The 25,506-nt window shown below is 40.0% G+C and overlaps 2 protein-coding genes across 3 annotated transcripts; both read left to right on the top strand.

Moving 5' to 3' along the window:
* The first annotated feature begins 220 nt into the window (after positions 1-220).
* On the top strand, positions 221-15,432 carry hps3 (HPS3 biogenesis of lysosomal organelles complex 2 subunit 1). Of its 2 annotated transcripts, none has more exons than XM_079158388.1 (24): positions 221-327; positions 1,379-1,535; positions 1,659-1,730; positions 2,007-2,100; positions 2,269-2,342; positions 2,737-2,949; positions 3,339-3,405; positions 3,602-3,684; positions 4,199-4,313; positions 4,654-4,810; positions 4,907-4,989; positions 5,548-5,722; positions 6,195-6,276; positions 6,362-6,519; positions 9,403-9,511; positions 10,006-10,268; positions 10,851-11,028; positions 11,400-11,633; positions 12,102-12,299; positions 12,495-12,698; positions 12,936-13,040; positions 13,309-13,515; positions 13,657-13,744; positions 14,258-15,432. In XM_079158388.1, the coding sequence occupies exons 2-24, from the start codon at positions 1,485-1,487 to the stop codon at positions 14,383-14,385; spliced, it is 3,138 nt and encodes a 1,045-aa protein (XP_079014514.1). In that variant the 5' UTR covers positions 221-327; positions 1,379-1,484; the 3' UTR covers positions 14,386-15,432. The 2 variants fall into 2 exon arrangements, with proteins under 2 accessions (XP_079014514.1, XP_079014515.1); XM_079158389.1 differs by having other exon boundaries at positions 233-331.
* A 4,020-nt stretch (positions 15,433-19,452) lies between these two features.
* On the top strand, positions 19,453-24,824 carry LOC306694588 (G2/M phase-specific E3 ubiquitin-protein ligase-like). The gene is made up of 11 exons (XM_079157496.1): positions 19,453-19,568; positions 19,663-19,788; positions 20,225-20,268; positions 20,379-20,478; positions 20,629-20,843; positions 21,494-21,674; positions 21,814-21,897; positions 22,305-22,450; positions 22,792-23,033; positions 23,132-23,241; positions 23,919-24,824. The coding sequence occupies exons 2-11, from the start codon at positions 19,669-19,671 to the stop codon at positions 24,114-24,116; spliced, it is 1,440 nt and encodes a 479-aa protein (XP_079013622.1). The 5' UTR covers positions 19,453-19,568; positions 19,663-19,668; the 3' UTR covers positions 24,117-24,824.
* Positions 24,825-25,506: the final 682 nt, after the last annotated feature.

Below are 25,506 nucleotides of genomic sequence, written 5' to 3'. Positions count from 1 at the left end.
TTTACTTCGAACATTTAATACAATAGAACGATATTTTAAAATTGACAACAGTACTGCACACTATAGTGTTTACAAAGCCATGAATTGATGAGAAAATATAGACAAACAAAACAACAACTTCATAACAGAGGCGGATCCACGCTTTCGATTGTGACAGCTCGGTGGCAAGCAGGAACGTGAGCCAATGAAGGTCGAGAGTGGGCGGGCGCTCGTTGTTGTGGTCGACTGTTCACTTCCTGCTTGACAGCGTGAAATCAATAAACTGCAGCAGCCGTGAAGACTCTACTCTAGAAGGGAAAGAGAAGAAACTAAAGACATGGCAGCAAAGTAGGTACTAAACAGAGAGTCTGTCACTTTCTTCCTTCACTTTCTAAAGACTTAAGTTTAGCCTGTCTGTAACTACAGTGTGAGTAAACCGAAGAGGAAACGTGTTCATCTGAATTGAATGTGCACACCCTCTGCTGCTCACAAGACTGCGGCATGTGATACCGATTAGAGAAACACACACTGTTACAGTCTGACTGCCAGAGATGCAGGGGAAGCTGAATTCAACATTTAAGTTAAGTTCGTGGTTGGACATGTTGCATGTGTTGCTCCTTTTATATAGTTGATTTAGGTGTTTTGGTTTTAAAAGTGTTTTAAGCACCACATTTACCTTTTTATTGTACTGGTCATGTGAAGTCTATGTAAGTGTCTGAAAACCATAATGGCAATTTATTTGTGAATTCATCACATGTGAAATGCTTTATTACATGTGATGCAGGTTACAGTTGGTTTACATGTGACATTACGTTAGGGCTGTAATTGACTATCATTGTTTAATATTGATTGAATCTACAGATTATTTTCTTGATTCATTGTTTAGTCCATCAAAAATATGTTTATATATATATATATATATATATATATATATATATATATATATATATATATATATGTATATATATATGTATGTATATGTATGTTCACTGTAACATAGTGAAACAAAATACTATTTACAATTTCTCCAAGTCCAAAGTGATGTGTTCAATTATTATTATTTTAACCAACAATATAAAATTTGCTGTCATATATATGACCAAGGAAAGCAGCAAAACAACTCTCATCTGATATTTTCTGTTAATCGATTAGTCGACCAGCAGCTACATTACATTAGATGGATGTTTTCACATGTCTTGAAATCCAAATGGGATATCTGAAAATCCAATGTGCCTGTAACATGTGAACACATCTCAAGTAGAATGACAGAAAACCACAAGCCTAAATGTGAAAGTTTGACATGTTGGATGCTGTGAGAATTAGTGTTTTTATTATTATGTGAACTGGCCTATTTACCCATTTATCTAGCTCTAATAAGCCTTTTTTTTAATGATTGCAGGTGTCCTGCTTGATGAGGCCTCCAAGAAACCCAAGCAAAAGAGGAAGCAGCAGTCAGTTAAATTTCCATCTTTGAATGAAGCCTCTCTCCAAGACGCGGAGCAAACATGGTGCACGTCTACAACTGCCATCCTTTCTCCTCACAGCAGATAGTGCAGGTAGGTTGATACTGTCTGATACTTACTCAAAACAAAACAAAAAAAAGCTAATTATCCAAATTCTGTTGTTTTGTGTCTGTATCAGGTCTTAACTCATCTACCTTCCCTCTCTCTGTGTCTCAGGTGGAGCAGCAGCCTGGACTGATCTGCTGTGGAGGTGGAGCGCTGTTCGCGGTGGCTACTGGAGGATGCAAGGTTACCCTTTAAAATATGTATATTTATAAACCATAGTCCTGTGAAAATAAAAACTATACTTCATTGGTAGAACATATGATACATAATGAAATGTTTTCCAATAATTATTAAAAAAGCTAATATTAACTCGTATAAATACAGGGTCAGTGTAACCTCATTAAAGAACACATGTTAATGTCTGCAGATTATAGGAATACTCTTGAGTCACACAAGAGGTAACATTTTGGAGATGAAAGGTTTCTGCAGGTTAGTGACTCTGTTGTGAACTAAACCAAGGTGGAGGCCTACAATGTGGAGAAGGAGGGCTGCCCTCTCATGTGTCGCTTTGCCACCATGGGCACTGTGAAGAGCTTCCAGCACAGCAGGATGGGTAAAAAGCATGACCTCTCTCCTTTTGTCAGCCTCCCTCTCTGCAAGTATCCGTTTATGTGTTGTTGGCTTTATATGTGAGCGAGGCAGCCGGCAACATTAGTGATTACGGTGTGAGCTGGAGCGAGAAATACATTTTACACCCTTGCTTTCTTTTCTACCTCCCCAGGAGATTACCTGGTGACCATTGAGGAAAAGAACAGCGCCACCTACCTGAGAGCCTACACCAACTGGCGCTACCAGGTACGCACTTAATGTTGTAGTGCTGTGAAATGTAAGAACATGTTCTTTATTTTTCTCTTTGATATGATATGTAACCTTAATTTAAACCATATTATCTAAACTGTGAAACAGAATAAAAACGTATCGCTTTAATCTAACAAAAAATACTAGAAAACAAATTTTCTCTCAGGTAATCTCCACTGTGGCACTAACATTAAACCTGGTTTGGTTCTGGTCCACAAATGAGCCCGTGAAATGACGTTTTTAGCAGTCCAGTCTGAGACTTATGGAAGATCATCTATCAATGTGTTTCTGAGCATGACGCTTAATAGTTAGTTTATTATCCGTATATATCTACTGCAATATTCATTTCTTTACTCCATGTGTTTTGACTTGTTTCTTGCTCTCTATTCAGGCGGAGGGGAAGGCCCGTGTCGGGGTGCGTTTGTTGGGCCACCTGCTGCGTGGGGCGTCTGTGCGGGGCGGAGTGCAGATGGAGATCATCGAGATCCCTCTGTCGGAGCGCCCTGTTGCCGTGGCGTGTTGCTCAGTCACAGGAGACCTTCTGGTCGGCTGCGAGAACACTCTGGTTCTGTTTGCGTTGAGGAGACAGAACCAGCAGAGCCTGGTGAGAGTCCACCTGCTAATCTGGGCGTTTACCTCCTCTGTGGACCTTATTTAGATTATCTCAATTCAAAGACTGAAATAATAATTTCTATTCCTGCAACAAGTGGCTGTGATTACTTAACATTTTTGTGATGGTTATATTGGTTAGAGTTAATGCTCAGACGTGCCAGTGCAGGGAAGTGGCCGTTTTCCACAACATTAAAATTAAATTTTGTGTTTAAAGCCTTCAAAAAGTGTTAAAATATGAAATGTAGTGCATTTAGAAGAAGTTTTATTTTATCATTAGGTTCATCTCTTATATAAAGCATCTAAACAACACAAGTGAACTCTTATTGATACTGTAAAGGTTGCAGTGGCTTAATTCATCTTTCTCTGTATAAAACCCAACAGAATCAAAGTCAGCAGATGTTTCAGAGCACCTGGACGAACTCTCCACAGAGTTCCACTCAGAGTCAAGGTAACGCAACCAAAGTAACACATGTACTTCATAGTATTGTTCTCAGCCTTTATACATGTTCACAGATTATTTTAATGAATTTGTTTGTATTTCTGGTTTATGACTAGAATATAGCACTTCTATGTGGCATATACTGTTGACCTGCTATCTCCTGCTGAGGAGACCTAAAGATAATCTGTCCTCTCTTTGTTTTCAGGTCAGATCACAGGTTCAAACCAGAATTTCCTGGATTTTGAACGCTCAGTGATCCTGCATCTTCCAAAACTCAAGCCTAAACAGGTACTTCTTCAATTTGTCTTTTTTACTCTTTAGTTCAGTTCGCTGTCTTTTCCTCATAGTTCAATCTATTTATCTGCTACAGAGTTGTACCAGTAAATAAGGCCCATACCCACTGGTCTGGTTTCTGTTGTTGAGTTTTGAGCGTGTACATAATCCCCTAATTAAATATAAGACATAACAACTGTACACAACAGTATAACTACTTCATTGACACAATCATTATAATCCACATTAAATGTGCTTTACATTTGTGTCAGATACTGTTCTATGAATACAAGCAAGAATATCAGTTCTATACCCACATTGTGTTTTCGGTTCTCATGTGTTTATTATTTTAATAACTGAAATATCGTGGTGATCAGCAGTTGCAGCAATTATAAATTGAACTGTGCCTGGAAAATAAAATATAATAAATAGAGGAAAAATCCTCTATAGGAAAGGATAGGACGCATTTACTTTTGTTTAGGTATTTCAGAAGTTCAAACTATTAAGATTGACCTCCTCTGACCTTTAGGTGGCGCTGTGTGGAGTATATGTGGCAGTGCAGGCGGAGCTGGAAGTGCTGGTTCTGAAACTGGACGCATCCTCTGAACCTAAAACCCTGGAAGAATCTTTAGATGCAAAGAAAAGTCAGTGTTTGTTGCCCTCTTTATTGATTGATGCTATCGCTGTCTGTTTTTGGTTTAGTTTACTTTACAGACCGTAAGAAAGCATGGAGTCTGAAAGAATGTTTAGAGTCTTGAGTCTGGGTTTGTAACGGGTTGCAGTGTTTGTCTGCTGCAGATCCAGAAGATTAAATTTGGGGGCAAAGGGACGAGGCCTCAGTAACTAACTTAATTATAATGATTTTCAAAAATGACCGCCACGAGGCACATATTAAAATAGGTGAAATTAGCTTTTGAGTCGGTCATTATGTTTACTGGGACTTTTCAGAGAAACTTTCCCCTCACACTAAGCTTTTGTGTGCAGCAGACCATCTGGAAGACCAGGCTGACTTTCAGGTTCTTCCGAGACACCAAGAGTTGCTCGGTGATCGAGCTAAGGACTGTGACATCCCTGTCAGCATAGAAAAGACCGGGCTGGAGGACAGTACAGGACAATACACACTGTCATATGTTCTCTTCAGGTGTGTACGTGTGTTTCTGAGGACCATTTGGATCCTTAGATCTTTACAGTTTTGCTTTGTGAGGTTTATTTAACTTGCGTCTCTTGTCTCTTGCAGGCGTTTTACTCCAGACTTCTTCCAGGGCTGCAGTGTGGAGGAGACTCAACTCCACTCCCTACAGCTCTACCCGCTGTTCACCAGTCAGTACCGCAATACAGCATGAGATGCAGATATGGGTGTCGGTATAAAAGCAGCATATGCTGTCACAGGAACTTGGGGTTACTACACTCAACTTCCATGTAGAACAATATTAATAGAGCAGTAAATGGAAAAATGTCCATCAAACCATCAATATATTCAGACCAGTTTCACCTTAATTTAGTTGCAGCAAAGCCGTGCATAACATCCACTTAAACGTCCATCATTCTGAACACATTATAACGTCTCATCTTCACCTTCAGGTTCTGTTTTTCTGAAAAGAAATTCTGCCAGTTGACTGAGTGCAGTTTCCTTCAGGACTTACAAAAAACAACATCATGAAACATGACAGAATGAGTCATAAATCACACATAATTCTAAGATATTCATGAAACTTTTAGGTTGGTTAGTATTGGAAATGGGTGAAATTATGTCATATTCTTTCACTGGTTATACAATTTCTAAGTGTTAGGACTCAATAACTGACAAACTAACTGTGTACATGAATTGAATACCACAACATCAGAACGCTGTTTCTGTATTTCTCTTACTCGCTCCAGGTAACCAGTCGGTGTCTCTGGAAGAACCATCATGCATATTCTGCTTCTTCTCCCTCCCCTCCGCCGGCTACCTGTACAGTCTGAAGGGTGGTGTCGAGCTTCTCTCGGCCTATCAGTATCCAGAGAAGGTCCTGAAGGCGGTGCTGACAGACCACCTGTTGCACGTCATAACAAAGTACGTCCGCAGTCTGATTTGATATGGAAATCAGATCATCTTCGCTGGATCACAGCTTGTAAAAACATCCATGTCTTGGAAAACGTTTGAACATCGTGCAAGAATATTTTCATATATTTCATATTAGGTTTTTTTCGTACGTGTGCCACGTCAAACACTTCTAATTTCAGATAACCACGTAAATGAGCAGCGTAAACACAATGAATGCCCACTGTGTGTAAATGAGCGTGTGTTAATAATACCATATAAGATTATGCGTTAATTGGTGAATACATCAAGTTCTCCTAAGTCACTCGTACAAGCCACTTGAGAACGAATCTGTTCGTACCAGTTGTTCTTGCATGAGGCCCAATGAGTCCTTTGGCCGTGAAACTGAATGATTCTCAGTATTAGACTAAATGACTTAAGATGGAATATGTTTTTGTTTGGCATACCAGTAAGTTTTATCTTGATTCCTGTGTGTGGCCGGTAGGAGTGCATTGCAGTGTTTCACCGTGCGCTGTGCAGCAGTAGCAGCCCGGATTGAAGACCCCTACATCGATAGCACCATAAAGGTACGAGCCTCACCTGAATACCTTGCTATGTGGCCGCTCGATTGATTTACTGATTCCGTCTCTCCACTCTGTGTGCGTTTTGAAGGCCTGTCCACCCTGCAGCCTGGAGGTGTGTGCGCTCAGGATGCAGCTGTTTATTGGTCTACGTTCAGTGTGTGTCCACGGCCGCCATGTTATCCTGCTCTCCGCCGCTGACGCAGAGACACCAGAGGAACCGGAACGCACCACACAACGCAGAGGCCTGTAGGTCTCTCACACACGCATACAATACACAGTTAAACACACACAAACACGCTAGATAGATCATACACCTTTTATGTCATCAGATACCTCCGTGCGTGTACCAGAATACCGTATCAGCACTGGTGATGTGTGTGTGTGCAGGAAGGCATATATACATTTATAAACCTGTTTACTGTGTGTGTATGTTGTTATTTTAGTGAGTTGAAAGAACACACCTTGCTGACTGGTATTTTCCTGGCGGTGGGAATCGATCCCGCAACCACGCCGGCTCTGGAGAGCCTTCTCTCACGCCCCTTCCTGTAAGACAAACCCCAACCCCACCACAGTCTCAGTTGTCACTTCTAGGCCAAGCTGCAACGCCAGGAAACCCCTTGAAATACTAGTTTATTATTATATCAACGCTTATTTAAAGGGAGATTCTATTTCACCTTTAATGTCACAGAATGAAAGGCGCTTTTTTTTTCTCATTGAAGCCCCTTTTTTGCATTTTTCGCTGCAAGCTGTATTCCTAGCTGCAAGCTGATGGAAATTAGCCTGAACTGGAACATTTTTCCTACTTCATGACAAAAACTTTGTAAAGAAAGGGGGACCTTCAACATGTTAACATTGCCCTCATGTAACACCGTAAGGCTAACTCTTTAGGGGGCATAAAGGTACTACTTTGTTTGAAAAAGGAGGGAAGTAAAGCTACTAGGATTTTGCCACTGTGAGCTGCCTTGCATCAACATAAGTCATCAAATATTCATTAAGCCAAGTTAACAACCGCAATGTTTCACAAGTAGCCAGTTTACAAGCTAATTTCAAACCGTTAAAAGCGTTCCAAGATTTCATTTCGGCCAATGCGTTCCACCTCTTTTGCTCTTTACACGGACTGTTTACCTGGATTTCAACCGAAACCGTGATTGGTCAATACTACTCGGACTACAAACCGAAAACCAGAATGCTTCGGATACCAAAATGTTGTCCGGTTGTTTATAGAGATTATGGTGAAGTAAAGTATACGACGAACGACAAAACCTATTAAATATCGACGTGGATATTGAAAATCCACAAACTGCTTAGAAAAACTTTACTTCTTGATTATATTTGAAAGCAGCCATTTTTTTTGCATTTGATAAAAAAATGAAGCGTCTATGGTCTGCAAATCCCTGGTACATAATTTCTTGAATCAAGTTTCTCCATATGGCAATATACTAAAACTCTAAAACAGCCAGTCATTTCAGCCCGTGGTTAATTGACTGCGTGTCTTTGCAGTTTGGTCTAAAGGTGACAACACTTCCTGTTTTAGTTCCTACACCAATCCAACCATAACCTCCCTAACGGTCCTCAGTGTGTGTGACTTTTTGCTCACAAACTAATTATCTTAACCTAATAATCCAGCTTTACAGTACAGATTTTTAATAAAATGTATATATTCTTATTGAAATGAAAATAAGTAATACATACCTTTATGGTTGCATCTTAAGGATTTAGATAATGGTGCTCTCTCCAGAGCAATTTCTATAAGTAATTCAGCGTTGGACATCGCTGTCGTCCGTGACACCCTCACCGAGCGATTCTGGACACCCACACTGCCAAATGTAAGCACAAGTCTTTGACTGGTAATGTAGGAACACCCAAAAGTCCATATCTGGTGTCAGTCTGCTCCTCGGATGGTCCAGGTTTTAATGTAGATTTGCAAAGATGATTCATAAAGTATCCTGCTGAGCAGGGTTTGTTTTAATGGAAGTTTCAGAGTGGTGACTAAACACACATCTTCCAACGGTCATCCCCGTTTCCCGGTTTAACGTTGAAAGTTATAAAAGGTGTGTGATTGGTAAATCTACAGGTTTGAGGCCACGTCATGACGTGTGACGAGCTTAACACACACACACACACACACACACACACACACACACACACACACACACACACACACACACACACACACACACACACACACACACACACACACACACACACACACAAAGAATTACCCATCATGGCCCCGGATTACCTTCTTACCATGTTAACCTGCTCACTAACATTTTACTAACTGTTTGTTTGTTCATGTATAATGTAGTAATGTGTCTTAGTATTTGGCAGTTTATGTACTGTATTATATAGGAACTGTACCCCAAAGGTTGTTGGTTGTTGATGCAGACGGTAGTGTTTCTGGTTCAGTAGTTCCAGTAGTAGTCAGGAAACGCAAGCAGGAAGCATTCCTCCGCTTGGTTCATGGAATTTAATGTTGATTATACTGTTACTGTTCACCACACTCATAAGTATAATTGCATGTACATAGACCTTTTTATTTTTTTAAATACATTTACTTACATACACCCATATTCTACATTAGTCCATTGGAAAAATGTTTGTGCTAACATTTTTAGAATGGTAAATAGATATTTTTTTAATCTAAACTCGAGCAATATTGGCTTTATGGTGATGCTTAATCTGATAACTAAATATTGTGTTCATTACAACAGCAGCTGATTAGAGTTTGATCAAAATGTGTTTTGACTCTCCTGTATAATCTGGTATAACGCACTTATGCCTGTTTGGCTCCCAACAAACCTGTCCACAATAAGAACCAAAAGTGAAGGTAAAGAAACTGGAGAGAACTATTGACATGTTTAGGAGTTGTATAATTCTATAGCTTTAAAATGACTTTAAATAGGAAATATTTCGGCTGAATGCCAGTTTCTAGACTCCAGACTGGAGCCGAATCAGCACGTTTACATTTTTACTCGCATTGTCCATTCTTGTTGACAAAAGTTTTTCCATGAATCGTGGGAACTTCACTTTAAACAGATTTTATCAGCTAAACATCTACTCTGTGAGATAAGACTCATTAAGTGCATCTCTCTGTTTGAATATTCTCTCATTGACCTCTGACCTCAGGAGCAGGAAGTGGACAATCTCTTCCCCCAAAGAAACCAGCACTGCAGGACACGGATGGAACCTCTATGTGATCGCCACCGTCTCCCCTCTCACTCTTTACCAAGAGATGGTAACACAAACATACCCATTTCATTGACTGTGCAAAAAAAAATCCACTTTATCTGAATGTCAGTTGTTGTATTTGTGTTTATATTCACAATTATGAATGATAATCATGATAGACTAAAGAAATGAAACCAAAAGAAATCGAGAAAAGGGAAGAAAAAACATAAAAAGTACATTAACATATGTATCTGCATTGCAAAGTCTATTTTCTCCAGCTGCAATTCATTCCTTACATTTTTATTTTCTAACAAAATTAAAGTTTTACAGGGTAGCAAGACTATTTCAACTTCAATTAATAGAGAATTCTTTTAAGACATTTTTCTTACTGTTTTGGTATTTTTTTTTAAAGCTTCTTCTAAAAAAAGTAAGGTTTTAGGGCTAGATTACAGAAATAAAAGATAAGATACAAAGATTTACTCTGAAGATGTGAAGCTTACTGAATATGTACATACTGCATGTTTGAGTCTATACACTCACCCGTGTGTCTCTGTGAGTCAGGTTGAATACAGCCAGCGGTTTGCAGAGACCAACCCGCAGCCTCAAAGCCTTCGGCACCTCCTGAGTGAAGCTCACCTCCTCCTCCGCACCTCCTTACTCCAAACATCAGTGCAGCAACGAGACGTTGAGGAAGACTCCGTGCTGTCTCTGCAGACCGATGCAGACGGACCAGCTGAGAAACAGACGGCTGTACAGACAGACAGTCAAGAACTGGAAGACGCACTCAGGCAAAACTGTGCACAGCTGGGAGACTGTTTCAGCAGGTAACGCACATGCACACACATCGTTAAAGGACAAACATCCCTTAAAACAGCTTTAACCTTTTAATATGCACACACCCCTTAATATGAACTGAGGTTCTCCGATATATACATTTCGATTTATAACACCCCCTAAAATCTTATCTTTGCTGTTGAGTTACTTGTTATATTTAATGGTTTAATACCATAATTATTAAAAGTAAAATAAAAAGATAAAACATTAAGAGCAGAACGATGAGCATATTAGCCGCATTTAGCCATTTTGGGCTATACAATTTAATTGTGAAACCCCTTATGTACTTTGAATATGTTCCCTTCTGTTTGGGATGCCAATGAACAATAATGTCTGGTAATGAATGATTTGCTAATTATTATTATTTATTTTCTTTTTTATAAATCTATAAAATGTCAGAAAATAGTGGCCATTACAATTTCCAAGAGCCCCAAGGGGACATCTTCAAATTGCCTGAATGCCTGGTATTTCTTTCTTAATATATTATTTATTGATAATTAGAAGTGCTGTGGTTGCTGTTGGTAGACTTAAAGATATTTCAGTAATAATTCTATGCTTTTCTGTTCTGTAAGGGGCAGTCAGAAGGACTGCCACCTGGCTCTGCCGTACTACAGGATGTCTGGTCTGTCAGTCACAGAGATCATGGCCAGGAACCGGCCGTTTCCCAGCAGCCCTCACTCCTACGGCCCCGGCTTCCTCTTCTACCTGAAGCATTACCTGTTAGAAGAAACAGAGCAGATCCTCAGTCAGGTAAACACAAACATAAAAAACTCATAAAGCTTCACATCCTGCTTGTATCATGTAAGGCTTATAGAGATGTGTTTTGAAGGTCCCATATGGAATAACTGAGTTTTACATTTACATTAAAAACTGTCAGTTTCCATCTGCTTCTGTGCACTCTAACCTAGACATTCACAGCCAAATTTCAATGTTAATGTCTTCAAAAAGTCTCTCCTCAGCTTCAGAAGTCTATAATACGAACCATAATTTGTCTATTAAACATGTCAGTTTATCAGCTTATTTATTTGTGTTGCGCAACAAAACGTTTGCCACCAGTTCTCCAAAATACGATGGTAAATACACATGGAAACTAAAGAAACATATTAATCATTTTTCTGCAGGAGGCAGCTGATGAGGTCATAGACATTTTCAGCCAATCAGAGCCCTCACAGCTCGTCAGTGTTTGTGCCAGCCCGTCCCTGGTAAACATCAGTCCTGCCCAGACGCTGCGAATCTTACAACATCTGGAAGACACAGCTGGCGTGTCTGTTCCTTTGACAATCACCATGGCAACCATGATGTTGCGTTTGGACGACCTGCCACAGTACACACATCTGATTGAAAGACACGCTGAGGTTAGGGGTGTGTGTGTGTGTGTGTGTGTGTGTGTGTGTGTGTGTGTGTGTGTGTGTGTTTGTTTAAACAAGCCGAAACTTTCCTTCAATGTTTGCATTCAATAATTATTCATTATTTCAGAGGAAGAGCATGATACAAATTAATCAAGCGCTTTTGATACCATTGCATTCAATCATATTCATTCATCATCATCCCAGGATGTGCCATACACTGGCAGGAAATACACAGGAAGTGATAAATTGATCTTAGTCCAAATGAAATGAAATGAGAAATACAATGTTGCTTGCAGATCACAGTTGATTGAGAAACACATGTGGAATGGTAGAAACTGTATTTGTCTGATACCATCAAACATCCATTCAGGCATTCTGATCTTATTTCCATCTTATTGGATTGATCGCACAGGAGCAATAAATAGTTGTACAACGTGTTCGAGTCATTCCAGAGGACTGTCTGTCTGTGTTCAGATGCTGCTGGTGTACGGGTTCATCGAGGAGCCGAGGCTGTTGCTGCATGGCAGAGGTGGAGGCCAGCACACACACATCCGTCCCACAGCGTTGACCCGCCAATTGGCAAAGTCCCAACCAGGACTGCTGGTGGCTGCCGTGGTGGCTTTACATGAAAACGACAAAGTCCAGCTGGAACAGGCTGATCACATATTCAAGGTGTGTGTGTGTGTATATATATACGTGCGTGTCGTTAGCACCTGGTAATTCACAGCTAGGAGGCTACAAGGGAAGTTTAAGTGATTTGTCATTTTGGTTTCAAGCTTACAAGATATTTGTCCATTTTGATCCATCCTACATGTATGTATGTGTGTGTGTGTGTGTGTGTGTGTGTGTGTGTGTGTTTGTTTCTAGGAGCTGGGCTGTGAGAACTGCTTACAGGTGGATTTCTGGGAGGCGATGCTCATGGCTTCTTCAAAGGAAACTATCATCCAGGAACTTCTGTTCCGAGTGGCGTCTGTCTACATCGACCGACTGACAAATACAACCTCGGATACACACACCAACGAACCGCACACACCTTCAAGACGCAGGCCGCTGAAGAGCGCTGACGATCTGGTACAGTAGCTAAAAATGACTGCTGTTCTCTTTGTTTGGTATGAAGCTATTCAAGATTCCAATATCACCCTTTTATGTTCAGTTTGACTCTCGTAAAATGCCTCGTGATGTTTGACCATCACCTTAATTGACAGCCAAAAATGATAGTTGTGTATAACCAGCGTGATGTTCAGAAATGAGTTCATGTGAACATCACTCTCATTCACTAAGAGTCCCGCATGTTTGTGTGTGTCTCAGATAAACTCGTGCTCCCATTACGGTGCTCTGTACCCGTGGCTCACCGTTCTCAATCCAGCTCACACCACCAGCTCACAACACCAGGAGGCGCTCTACAAACTGCAGGTAATCTGTCTGTGAACACAACAAGGCTGCTTCTATATGTCATAAAATAAACCCTGGATTGGGACCTGAACAGCAGCACACATAAATGCATCCATAGTTTGCTAACATTCGCCACCCTAAGCTACTGGTCATACAAGCCCAACTGAAGCTGTGACGGCACACTTTTTAATTGCAAGACAAAGATTGTTTTGTTTAATATATTAAAAGGGACATAGTCTTCCTTTCCTCTACAATTGTCCAGTGATTGTATTCCTGTATCCATCTGCAGTCTCTCCTGTGTGGTCCGTCCCTGTCAGTGGGCTCCGTCGTGCCTCTGATGGAGCGTCTTTCAGAGGAAACCTTATGGGGCTTCAGCCTGCACCTCCTCTGCGCCACCAGAAGGGGGCAGTACGACGGCAGCATTGAAAAGCTGCTGGACCGATGTCCTCAGGCCATCATAGCCTACGCTAACCACCAGTTACAAGACAAGCATATGGTTTGTACTGAGCAGTAGCCTGAACTGTCAAATGTTTTATGTTTTCACTCTGTTTCATGTCTGAATGTTTAGTATATTCTGCATTTTACAGCCAGTGACTATGAGAGGTATTACCCCGTCTGTCTTGTCTAATCTCTGCAGGTGTTATGGTGGCAGAAGCTGCTCCCAGAGCTTTGTAACAGGACGAGAGCTGCCGCAGACAACGGCATCCTATTGGCTGCTCTCAAAGGTAGAAGCTTCTCTCAGAATACCATCAGTCTGTCAAAAGTACCCCAGTATCGTGTTTAGAGTTTAAGGTCACTTGACATAGTTTAGTCAAAGAACTTCTCATGTTTACTCAGAGTCACTTTTGACTTGACATTGAACAGAGTGACAATTTTGCTCTTTTTACTGATGACGAAAATACCGAGCAGGTTAGACAACAATCTGAAAAGGGCATCCGAACAAGGTCAGGAAACTCAATCAGGGCTGTTTCCACTGAGGACACTGTGGTCACAGGGTGTAACAAATATGTAGAAATGCAAAGCAACAGAGCACAAATGAGCAACAAACACATTAAGTTATTTAATATATGGTTTGTACAGTAGAGTGAATCGAGTCAAGTTGCACTGTGGCTAATGTAGGCTCCAGGTTTTGACAAGAATGCTTGGAATAGAAAGACAATAACAAAAAAACAAAGTCAGAAAGTTGAGACCAGCTCTGATGTTAATGATTTTTTTCTGACCGGTTCCCATGCCAACAGAGACGCTGGTAGTGGTTGCCATGGAGACGAGCCCCACAGAGTTCCTGGAGCTGATGCCGGATGACGGCACCGCCTCGTATTTCCTGCCTTACCTGTTGACCTGTAGCCAGAGACGCCTGATGGCCTGAAACACACACACACACACACACACACACTACTAGAATAGACAAGGACCAATGTGTCCGCAATTGAACTGCTGCTCCGAAGCAGTTGGGGATTCAGTGATTTGCTCAAAAGACCTTCAACAGCGCTGCTTGAGGATGATTCATCCTAACCATACTGGAAACATGCTGGCTCTCTAATCTCTATGCTGTCAGCACTTTGTTTGTCCTCAGACAATCATGTACAGGTTTTTGTATGTTTATGATCGCACAAATACGTGACCAACTTTTGAGTATTAGGCAAATAAATTGAACATTTAATCAGTCACTCTGGTGATGCATCCGCTGTGTTTTTAGCTGACAAAGTAGAAATAGAAGAGAATAGAATATGCAGGATACACAAGAATAGACTACAGTATATAGAGCAGGTCATGCAGAGCAGATATGGATCATAAAAAATGGTTTCAGGTTTCCTTTCCGGTGCCTGTCAACCTATATATCCAATATGCATCTTCTTTCTTGGATTTTTAGTTTGTTGTTTGTACTCCAATATTGCTTCACATTTTTGAGTTTTGTTTGCCACTTGCATTGTCATATTTGTTGCATTTTAAGAATTAGTTTGTGTCTTCTTGTGGGCCATACGGTATGTGGTGATATGAACTTAAATGTCTAGCTACTATGAAAATGTATTATTACTTTTTACAGTGTGTAGTTTAAAGCATTTAAAAGCTTCAGCGTCCATCACCAGATTTCGTTCCTAAACCATTTTTGATTCTGTGTAAAAAAAAAAAAACAAACGAAAAAACCTCGTCATGTTTTATTCTCCAACTCTCATAACCTTGGAATATGCTTTATCATTTCACAGGTGTTGAATATGAAAACATGTTATGTTACATTATGTAGCAACTGTCTTGACATATTCTAGTCAACCTTTCTTTTTCTGTTGAATTCTTAATACCACTGTTGTGTTAAAAAATCTTGTCATGTGAGATTTCTTTCTCAGGAAGGCGGAAAACTGTCCTCACTCAAGCAGGAAGTATTTGAGTTTTATCCAAATATATCTGATCCAAACTGCAGTGACTAATGTTTTGTTGTTACCGTGTTCTTTCTCACAACTTTCTGTCACTTGATTTTGTTTTTTGTCCTCACAAGAAACCTCTAAAGATTGTCAGTTCCTGCCTTTTAAGTCTTATGGTGTACGTGAAACTCATGTAAGTTAGTAGGTGTTAAGTTTCTTGAGAGTTTGAGTTTGACTGCAGGAAGTTGGCAAAGATTACTTGAGTTGTTGACCTTTCAGCTCAGTTGGATGACACATAGATTCCAGATCGTATGGTATGTGGTTTTGTTAAGTCCCCACAGTTTCACTCAGTTTTGCCTTTAAGCAACACTTTGAGCCAGGAAAACACCTGATTAGATAGTAGATCCCTGTTGTGTAGTATCTGCTCCTGCTGAAGCTTTAGCTGTTTTGAATACAAAGTTCAAGAAACTTTAATTGATTACCAAAGACACTAAAGGAGGAGACCAATGTAATATAATATGGGTTTTAGTTTTCTAAGATAGTATTTTGTTCCTGTGATTGCTTCAGTGACAGGCATGAGATATTTTTAAGTGATAAATCAAGTGACTCAATTATCCGATCAATGATGAAACATGCCACAAAGAATGTGTGAAGAGGGGTTGATTAATGACTCTAGTTGTGTATTTGCCTTTTCAATCTTGTTAATTAACCTTCTGTATTATCTACCTGACCTTAATGAGCCATCCAAAACTCATTTTAACACTTGAATTAATGATGTCGAAATTGGAATCAACAATTTAAAAGCTCCAACAACAACAACGGGCAAGAAACTGCAGAACCAACCAGAGCTATTTCACAAACCTCTCAACCAATGAGAACTCCAGCACAGTCCACAGAACCAATCACATCTGGAGAGCACAACTCTGAGCCAATCATAGCGTGAGACTCTGATAGATCTCAGCTTGAGGTAATGAGAGCTCAGCTGTTTAGATGTTTGGAGGTCCACCATTGTTTGGAGGTTCAACTGTTTCAGGGGGGGATACTAGAGAGGCAGTACCAGGCAAGAAAATATATAAGGGGACAAGAGGTCAAGTAGAGGAAAATAAATAAAGAGAGAGCAAAGGAAAGCTAAGGCTGGAGCAAGGACAAAACATAAAAAGGTCAGAGAAGATTTAAGTAAAGGAAGAGTGAAAAGCAGAATGTTCTGACAAGGAGTGGAGCAACAAAGCAGAGTTTAAGAAAAAGTAAGAGTTCCATCAGAGAAGATGAAGCTGAGCGTGAAGAATGTGGCTTTGCTGGCCATCACAGAAAACATTGAGATGGAGCTGTTTTCTTCAGGGGAGCTCTGCGTGGTGACATCAACACAGGAGACGGAGGAAGAACAGAGCTATGACCAGGTGTGTCTTCTGTCTAAGTGCATCTGAGCATTCAGGTTGAATTAGAAATTAAAACGACAACCAGACTGTGGTGAGCCTCAGACTGCTATTGATTTATTTAGTAATGCCCTCTTCTAATTTATAGAAAGTCCAAACAGTATGTTCTGCAGGTCAGCCCCCGGAATGTGACCTCATACCTTCAGACTGAAGCCATATAAAATTTGCAAATGTTTTCCATTTATAGTTGGGGTCATGTGATCTATTGGGAGTCTAGTAGGAACTGTAGTTAAATGGAGTGAGATTAGATGCTGCTGATTCCTTTACAAATGATTCACTTTTTGATTAAACTAAGTACTGAAATTCACATTAAAGGTTTAAATCAACCAAATCACAAATCCATACTGTATGTTTGACAAGGACTGAAACAAGAAAGATCTAGCTAGTCCTGCCTTGGTTTTGCAACAATCAAAAGACTTTGTTGCATCTTAAAGTACCACGGCATTGTTATGGTGAATTATTATTTTTATTTTTCTATTGTTAAACCCAGAAACACTTTGAGCATCCTTTGGTACCTGACTGTGAGCCAGAGGTCCAGACCCCACCACTCAGGCACCAGGCCAAGACAGAGGCCGAGCACTGCCCCCCTTTCCCAGGGTTCGTAGAGGAAATTGAGATCGAAATGGAGGTACGTAAATAGATGAATAAATTGTTAGGGCAGCAATTCAAAGGAGCATCCCATCCTCAGTTTTTGTAATACTGTGGAAAAGAAGTGGAAACTACAGCTTGTAAATGAAATGCAAACTCTGCTGAGCAGCTGTTCAGGAGCTCAACGAGCAGCTTTCTTTAGCATGTTTTTTTTTCTTTTTTTTGCAACCAAAACAACCGCTTTCTCTTCTCTTTCCTTTCCTCTGTTCAGGTTTTTCCTCCCCTCAAAGTGACTGAGCGAGTGTCTATAAAACCAGATGATCCTTCCATCATAACCCTCGTACCGTCAACTCAGGTTATTTTGTCATTTCCTGATAAGCTTATCACAATTTGTGTGACTCAACAGTTCAGCATGGTAGCATGTGCAAACATGGAATATGAAACTGTTTCTCCTGTTGGTTGGTTCTCTGCTCTGCCCCCTTCCAGCTCAATAATATAAAAGTATAATTTTATGAGGTTGAGTGTATTGGCAAAAATAGAGGGTTGTTGTGCACTAATCTTGAGCCCTTACGGAAAGACTGAAACCAAACAAATGGTGTTTACTGATTCAATCAATCAACACTTATCTCTTATCGGTGTTGAAAGTTTCAGGCATGTCTGCTTACGTGCTTACATGGTATTTTTGCTTATTTTCACATGCATGTTTAGTGTACAACATGTCAGAAAATAAGGGCAAATGCCCAGAGCCCAATCGGTTGCCTTCCTAGCAAGATGTTATTTTATCTGAGCATCAGTTTGAACCCACGGTAATTCACTTTATTGATTAAGGAAATTAATTTTGGAAATTATTCTTGATTGACTAATTTATCATCTAATCATTTAAGACTTATTGTCCTTTTCCTGGATGGTTGTGCATTGAAAAAGCAACACGTTTACAATATGAGAAATTGGGCGTATTGTTAATGTGATTAAACAATATGTCTAATCTACCTGCATGTCCGTTTGATTCATTTTGTGTGATGTCTGTGTGCTGTAGCCGTCTCCAAACAAAGCCAGTCGCCTCAAGTGGAAAAGACTGACTCTGCAGAAGACAGGACTGGTGGTCAAAGACGTGGTCTGTCTCCCCAGAGGATACTACCTGGCACAGCTGGAGAGGTGAAAGATGTTATTGTAGTGTAAGATCATCTTTCCTGTCCACCTCTCTTATACGCGCTACTCTGCGCTAGTGAGGACTAAGAGGGTTGTTTTTGCTTGTTGGGACTGGTGTGTGTAGGACTTTTCCAAAATACTAACATACTGCCCATATTGGTATGAAATGAAATCTGGTATGGATATTCATGGTCTCTTTTTGATGATTGATAAAATGTTGTAACCCTTTCTAACCTTTTCTCTAGCACCAATATTAGTCCATAATAAGTTTTATTGAACCAAAGGTCAATTTTCCCTGACCTTTTCTGTAGTTCCTGAGACGAAGAATCCTAATGTTTGCTGTGACCCCACTGACCTTTCCTCTATAAAGCAACAATTAGTACATATGTTCTACTCTTGCCGTCACTATCGTCACTAATGGTCAGAATGAAATTAAATTGACAACTTTCCTGCTCCTCAGAGGGTGAACCCTCTCCATTTTGGACACCCTGACACTGTAAGCCAAAATATCAATGAGGCAAACTGCCATTTAAATTAGCTTTATACATGCATGTTCTCCTAAACAGCATGTGCTCTTTCTAAAATATTGATCACAATTTACACAATTTCATTTGTGACCATGGAAGTGATAGTGACAGCCGGTGACAATAGTGTAAATGTTGATCTATTATCCAGTAAAAATATATAAATGAAGGAAATATTCCTTTCTGTTCTTTCAGACACACTGTTCCACGAGGCAGAGAACAAGCAGCTCTAGAGGCCATGGGACTGACTGCTCGCATCTCCATTGATTATGGTTGGTCGGCCAATCAGATGGAGAGTCGTCTGGCGACGCTCTTCCGGGGGCGGTTTGTAAAACGAGCTGGACAAAGGTTCTCCTTCACATTTCTACAGGTGTGTGTGTAGTGTATTTCTATCCCTGTGGGAGTTAGTTGGACTTTATATTTAATGGTTAACTCTTTCTGTACAGGTCTCGTGTTACAAATAAAGATTGAATGTAGGATTAAGTTTAGCTTTACAAGGTAAATCTTACATCCGACAGTCAATCTGAAAAGTTTCCCTCCTATTCTCCCACATTTTGGTACATTTATGTCTGACGGTATGTGTGGTTTCCAGTGCGTCATGGGATCCGGGGTGCTATTTGTCCCAGACACTCCTGCAGAGGGCTGGACTGGAGAGCAGGTACTCGGGACCTCTGGACATGGTGCTTTGTACATCCTGAGCCAACAGGACTACCCACAGGTAAACCACAGCTGCTCTGTTTCTTTTTAAAACTGGGCTTTTCAGCAGTTATGATTAATTAAAGTACATTTCTAAAGATGTGACTCAATCTGTTTTTAGTTCCATTTAAATCTTCCTCCATAACTACATCATTAATTAAAGACATCAACCAATGTGTATGCGCTACGCAAGATCTGTAAAATGCAATGCACGCATTACATGCAATATATTAGCTTCGCCATAGTTCCAAAGTGATTGACATCTGTCTTTTGGTATGTGACGTGAGGGCTCCAACAGATATGGATTCAGTGCTATGGGTATATTCCATAAAAATAATGGTTGCGACAGTGTGTGAGTTCCCTTAATGTTAATGTAGTTTTCAGCAATATATTAAATCAAAGTCATTAATTTAAACTTCTTCTAAAGTGCATATAATTATATACTCTTCTCTCAACAGACGGAATCTGAGAAGTCAGCAAGCGAGACACCTTTGGTGAACAGGTAAGAAAGCAGTTGCTGTTCCTGCGAAGAAACGTTTACAAATTATATATGGTGAACTGTATAAATGAATTCCCTGAATATGAATATATGAATGCATTGTCTTTTGCAAGGAAAGAGTTTTGCCGGGGGAATATCACAAAGAGCAGCTCGGACAAAGACAATCAGCTGGGAAGTCAGACCCAACCATGTGTTTCCAGCACCACAGAGGAGGTGAGTTTATTCCACTCAGCAGTTAGAAAAAAGTACAAATCCAACTTTTTGACCAAATCTTAGAAGGTTTTTCAATAGTCCAAGAAGCTAGGACAGGAAGGACACCATTTCCTCTCCATCTCCCTTCAAATCTTTCTCTATGGAGTGCAGTTCACACACGACCTGGAATCCATCCTGAGACTGTTCAGACAGGAGAACATGGATCGAGATGTAGAAACCCACATCCAGGTGAGGAGGAAAGACCTGCTCCACAGCGCTCTGAAGGCGGTGAGGAGGCCAGAATTCTGTTTCAAGACGACACCCATCGTCTCCTTCAGTGGAGAGGACACTGACGGCCATGACGGACCTCTCAGAGACTTCTTTAGGTTTTGATAATTATTATGATTATTGACTGTGAAATTTAAACCGAGCTGTCAACGATCTCTGGTTTTCTACACTCCTGCAGCTTTTTTTTCCAAATGAATGCAGTTTAAAGAATTATGAAAACTGAGTAATACTTGCTTAATATTATTCTTTGCTTGATTATTTATTAGCATGAGATCCAATAGAAATAAATATGTTTTAGACCGACATTTACATTATTTGAGGATGAAATTGCTTGCAAAATGATTATCATCACAAAAATTATCATGCTGGAACAAACAAACATTTCTTTATCAATTACTGCTGATTTTTATTTTGAATTATAATAAATAAAAATTGTGAAAAATCTCAATTTCCCAGAGCCCAAAGTGACATATTCAGATGTGTGTTGTTTGACCAACATACCAAAACCAATAATATTGATCATTATTATTTACAATGATAAAAAGCAAAAGAGAGCAACAAATTGTCACATTCATTGCTGATGTAATGGTAAAATATTGCCATTAGTCAAACAATTCTGTTTGACTAATTGATCAATCTTTAGAATGAATATGTTGTTTTGTAGAGAAATTACGTCTTCATTCTCTATAATAGTACCCTACATAATATATGGGAATCCCTGACATTTTTATATCCTCTTCTCACACAGATTGACTTTGCTGGAGCTGCAGCAAAGTTCCGTGTTTGAGGGTCATCCGGGGCGTCTGTTCTTGACTTACAATCTTGAAGCTCTTGAAGACAGGAAGTATTACGAAGCAGGCGTTCTGATTGGCTGGTCTCTAACTCAGGGCGGGCCTGGACCCCGTTGTTTACACCCTGCACTTTTCCAGGTAATGTGCATTATCTTATGGAGATAGAAAGTTTCCTAAATCACAGTATTTAAAACACATTTTATATTATACCTAGCAGCTGTTTTGAATTGTTTTTGCACATTGATATTCATCATTGTATTGTATTTTATTGTCACAGTTGGTGTGTGGCCAGAATCCATCGTTGGAGGACTTCAGCTGGAAGGACATTGTTGATGCTGAAGCACAGATCAGGCTGCAACAGGTAACAAACACTCAGAAATCTCCCACACCTGTACATCAGATGGACGGAATTGAAAAATTAGGTCCATTTAGTTGTATTAGATATAAAACTATAAACAATAGGTGGTGAAAAACAAAATTAATCCAGTGTTTATCTGTACGGATGAGCGACTGTTTTCCAGTTTTTGTTTTGAATTGACACTGTTCCACCTAATAAGAGACAACCTGACCACAAACCTGTTTGCTTCCAGCAGGGGACCTTTGTTGCATGGAATTTCCAGTTCACACCCTTGTTTTCTGTCAACTCCCAACTGTCCACTATCCAAACAAAAATGTAACCTCTGCAGGGCCGTGCACATATACACCATTTGGCATGCACACACACACACGCGCGCACGCAATACTAATACTCCTCGGCTCCTCTTGTAGATGCACAGTTGTACTGATGTGAAGCTGCTTTCTCCCAGTCTGTGTGACTGGGTGTCAAGCGCTGGGATCCCTGGAGTCAATTCAGCCCATTCTGATGAACTACCATCCATCTATGTCCACCTGGTCAAACATTACATCTACCACAGGTTTGACACTCAAACCAGATAATACCTATGCAATAACACACTTGTAGTTGACGCCCCATACACTGGTTTGGAGTATGGTGTAACTTTTTTTTATTTTGGTACTCATTGGCCTTTGATCTTGTGTCTCTTGCAGTCTTGCATTTGTATTTGTATGTAGAGTAACCAGAAATGTATTTATAAAAGTACTTCATGTCCTTTTTTTTAATCAAGTAAAGTGAATCAGTAAAAAAATATCTGTGCTGTTTCATTACTTAGCAAAAAACAATTAGCATATCCTATTAAAAAGAAAAAAGCAGAGTGAGTCAATGAAACAATCCCACAGCCCGTCTGCTGTCCTTCAGGGTGGCCAGTATGATCTCCCAGTTCACAGAGGGGCTGAACAGCTGTGGTGGATTGTGGGAAACAATACAGTCCAACTGGGAGGAGTTTGTGCCTGTGATGACGAGCGCACAGCAGCAGCCTCTGACCGTGGAAGAGTTCAAACAACTTTTCACCATCTGCTACAGCTGTCCAGACAGCCAGCTGAGGGCGACCGAGGAGGCAACAGCTGGACACTGGCAGACAGTCCTTACTTTGGTCAGCGGTAAGAACGGAGGGATGCATTCAGGATGCGAGTGAAAAGTTGTATCAGGGTTTATTATGAGAAGTTTTTAACAAAAATGTTTCCATGTGCACAATCAGATGGTAAGGCAGATTATTCCTTTGAAGACCTCCTCGCCTTCATCACTGGAGCTGATCATCTGCCTCCTCTCGGTTTCCCCAGATTGATCTCCCTACGTTTTTACTCCCAGGTTGGTATCTATCTCACAAGCCAGCCATTGTTAAATTACTGTATCCTACAAACTGATACATTACATGCAGTACTGTCCTCCCTGTTGTCCTCACTGGGCCAGTACTATTAGGACCCTGCCTGTTTTATCCTGCTAGTGACTGCCTGCTGACTGCTCTTAACTGGCCCCTGCTGGTAGGGGTTGCTAGTGATAACACAGCTGAGTGCATCTCCAACCCCCATCTGCTACTCTGTGTCCAGAGAGGTGGGATTACAGTTTAATAGCTAACAGAAGGAAGAGTGCAAAGTCTCTGCAAGTAGTCGCAGGCACCGAGTCATGCACCTCTGAATTTTTGTAAATAGTCTCCCGCGTATGCTCAGGTCTTTTCCAACGTGACAAAAATAGTTTATTGATAAAAGCACGATAAACATGTCTGAGGATTTTACAAAGACACATTTTTAAATGCTGAAGAAAACCAGTCTGACAAATCTACATTTGTGTAAATATTTTTCCAGACAATTCAAATTGTTGACAGGATACTCTACTTTTGTTTCATTATAATGCATATAACATTAGGAATAATGTCAATTCAATGTTATTCAAAATCAAACGGTAAGTATTTTGTGGTCAAATTTCATAGTTAGGAAGATTAGAGATGAACTTTAATGTCGTATTAAATGTCTAAATTAATTTTCCAGGACGCAAGCATGTTAGGGGCATGGCTGCCTCACGCCTCCACCTGCCCACTCGAGCTCTTCCTGCCGAGGGGAGCAGCAGGGGCTGCTGACCTGTTGGCGCTGCTGAGCAGAGCCGTGCGTGAAGGCCTTGGCTTTAAACGTTTCCAGACAGAGGGAGATGAAGAGGGTGGCTGCATAGACATGGTGACAAGTTTCTGAAGTGGATGGATTATTGAGGTCCTGCTGAAATTGACTTTGTGGAGCTCAAAGATTTCTGTAAAATACAAACCATGTGTAAAGAAAGCCAAGCATAGGTGCTGGTCTGTGAACAGTTTGTCACTATAACTCACCCGACCTGATTAGTAAGCCTAGATCAATGTTTGTATTGTTTAAGGCTTTATTCATTCAGAGTCAGGCACATAATAGCAGCTGTTCACATACTTTCATTTGTTTTGTTTCATGGGAACAATTGTCTTTCAGAAGGAATGGTTTACGAGTTTTGGCTGTTGTGGATCAGATATGATGAATTATGTCAACATACTGTACTCAGTTGTTGACACAGATAAAGGAAACTCCATAGATTAATTCTTCAAGTTAAGATTGTCATCAATGTTTTATTTTAATCTTTTAATAGTTAATCCAATATACTAAACTGTGATAAAGATTGCACCACACTGCGTCTTTTTGACATCTTACAAATGGCTAGTTTATTGCCTTGTTTCTCTGCTGATATTTATACATTGATAGAAAGAGGAAATGTTTTACAAAATGAATGGCAATTCATTAGAACTTTCAGATGATATTATACTTTTTTTGTATTTTCACATAATGTTTTGAAGCAGATCTGGACAATAGATGTGTGTGTATATATAATTATATTTGCTTTAAAATCAAAGGTTTAAACGGGTCTCTTTTTAAAGAATTTATTAAAAAAATCAAAGAATAAGTACTTCAAATAGATCTCTCTTCATTCATTTCTTGAAATAACATAACATGAAATCACATCAAAGCAAATCTTGTCTTATAAATCTAGTGTTACATCAAAGCAAAACCAGAAAGTCTATAATGCCTATATATCCTTAAATTATTCATATTATGAGAGTAGTAAGCAGAAGGAAAGATTCCGAATAATAATAATAACAGCAGCAGTGGCTATAGTAGAATTAATATTTATAACTTTTTGCAGTGCATTCACATTCTGGTTAGGAAGATACATTCTATAAGCTTGAAAAATAAGTTATAGTTGGCACAAGGCAAACAGATTCATATTCCTCGAACATGTGCATTTTGTCAGCAACATCTGACAGACCATTCATTTCTTCCTTTTCACGGTTCAATCGTCAAACACTTTGTATGAGACACTCACCAAGGTTATTGTTGCCAGTGTTTATGTGAAACGTTTCCTCATTCATGATGAAAGTGCAGTGTTTCCTGGCAGCTCCTCCTCCAGTTACAGAGCATGGGAATTATTGACACCTGTATAAAACCTCTTTCACAGATCAGATTGCTTGGTTTGAGCTTCCCATTCTACTGTGCACATTCAATGCACATCTTCAGTTCTTGGGGATATTGTTCAGGGATTATAGAGTGAAAATAGGTCCTCATGTTG

The sequence above is a fragment of the Pholis gunnellus genome (genome assembly GCF_910591455.1).
Source record: "Pholis gunnellus genome assembly, chromosome: 4".
Lineage (NCBI taxonomy): Eukaryota > Metazoa > Chordata > Actinopteri > Perciformes > Pholidae > Pholis > Pholis gunnellus.
The sequence above is the reverse complement of the archived record's forward strand: the minus strand, read 5'-3'. Positions and strand labels throughout refer to the sequence as shown.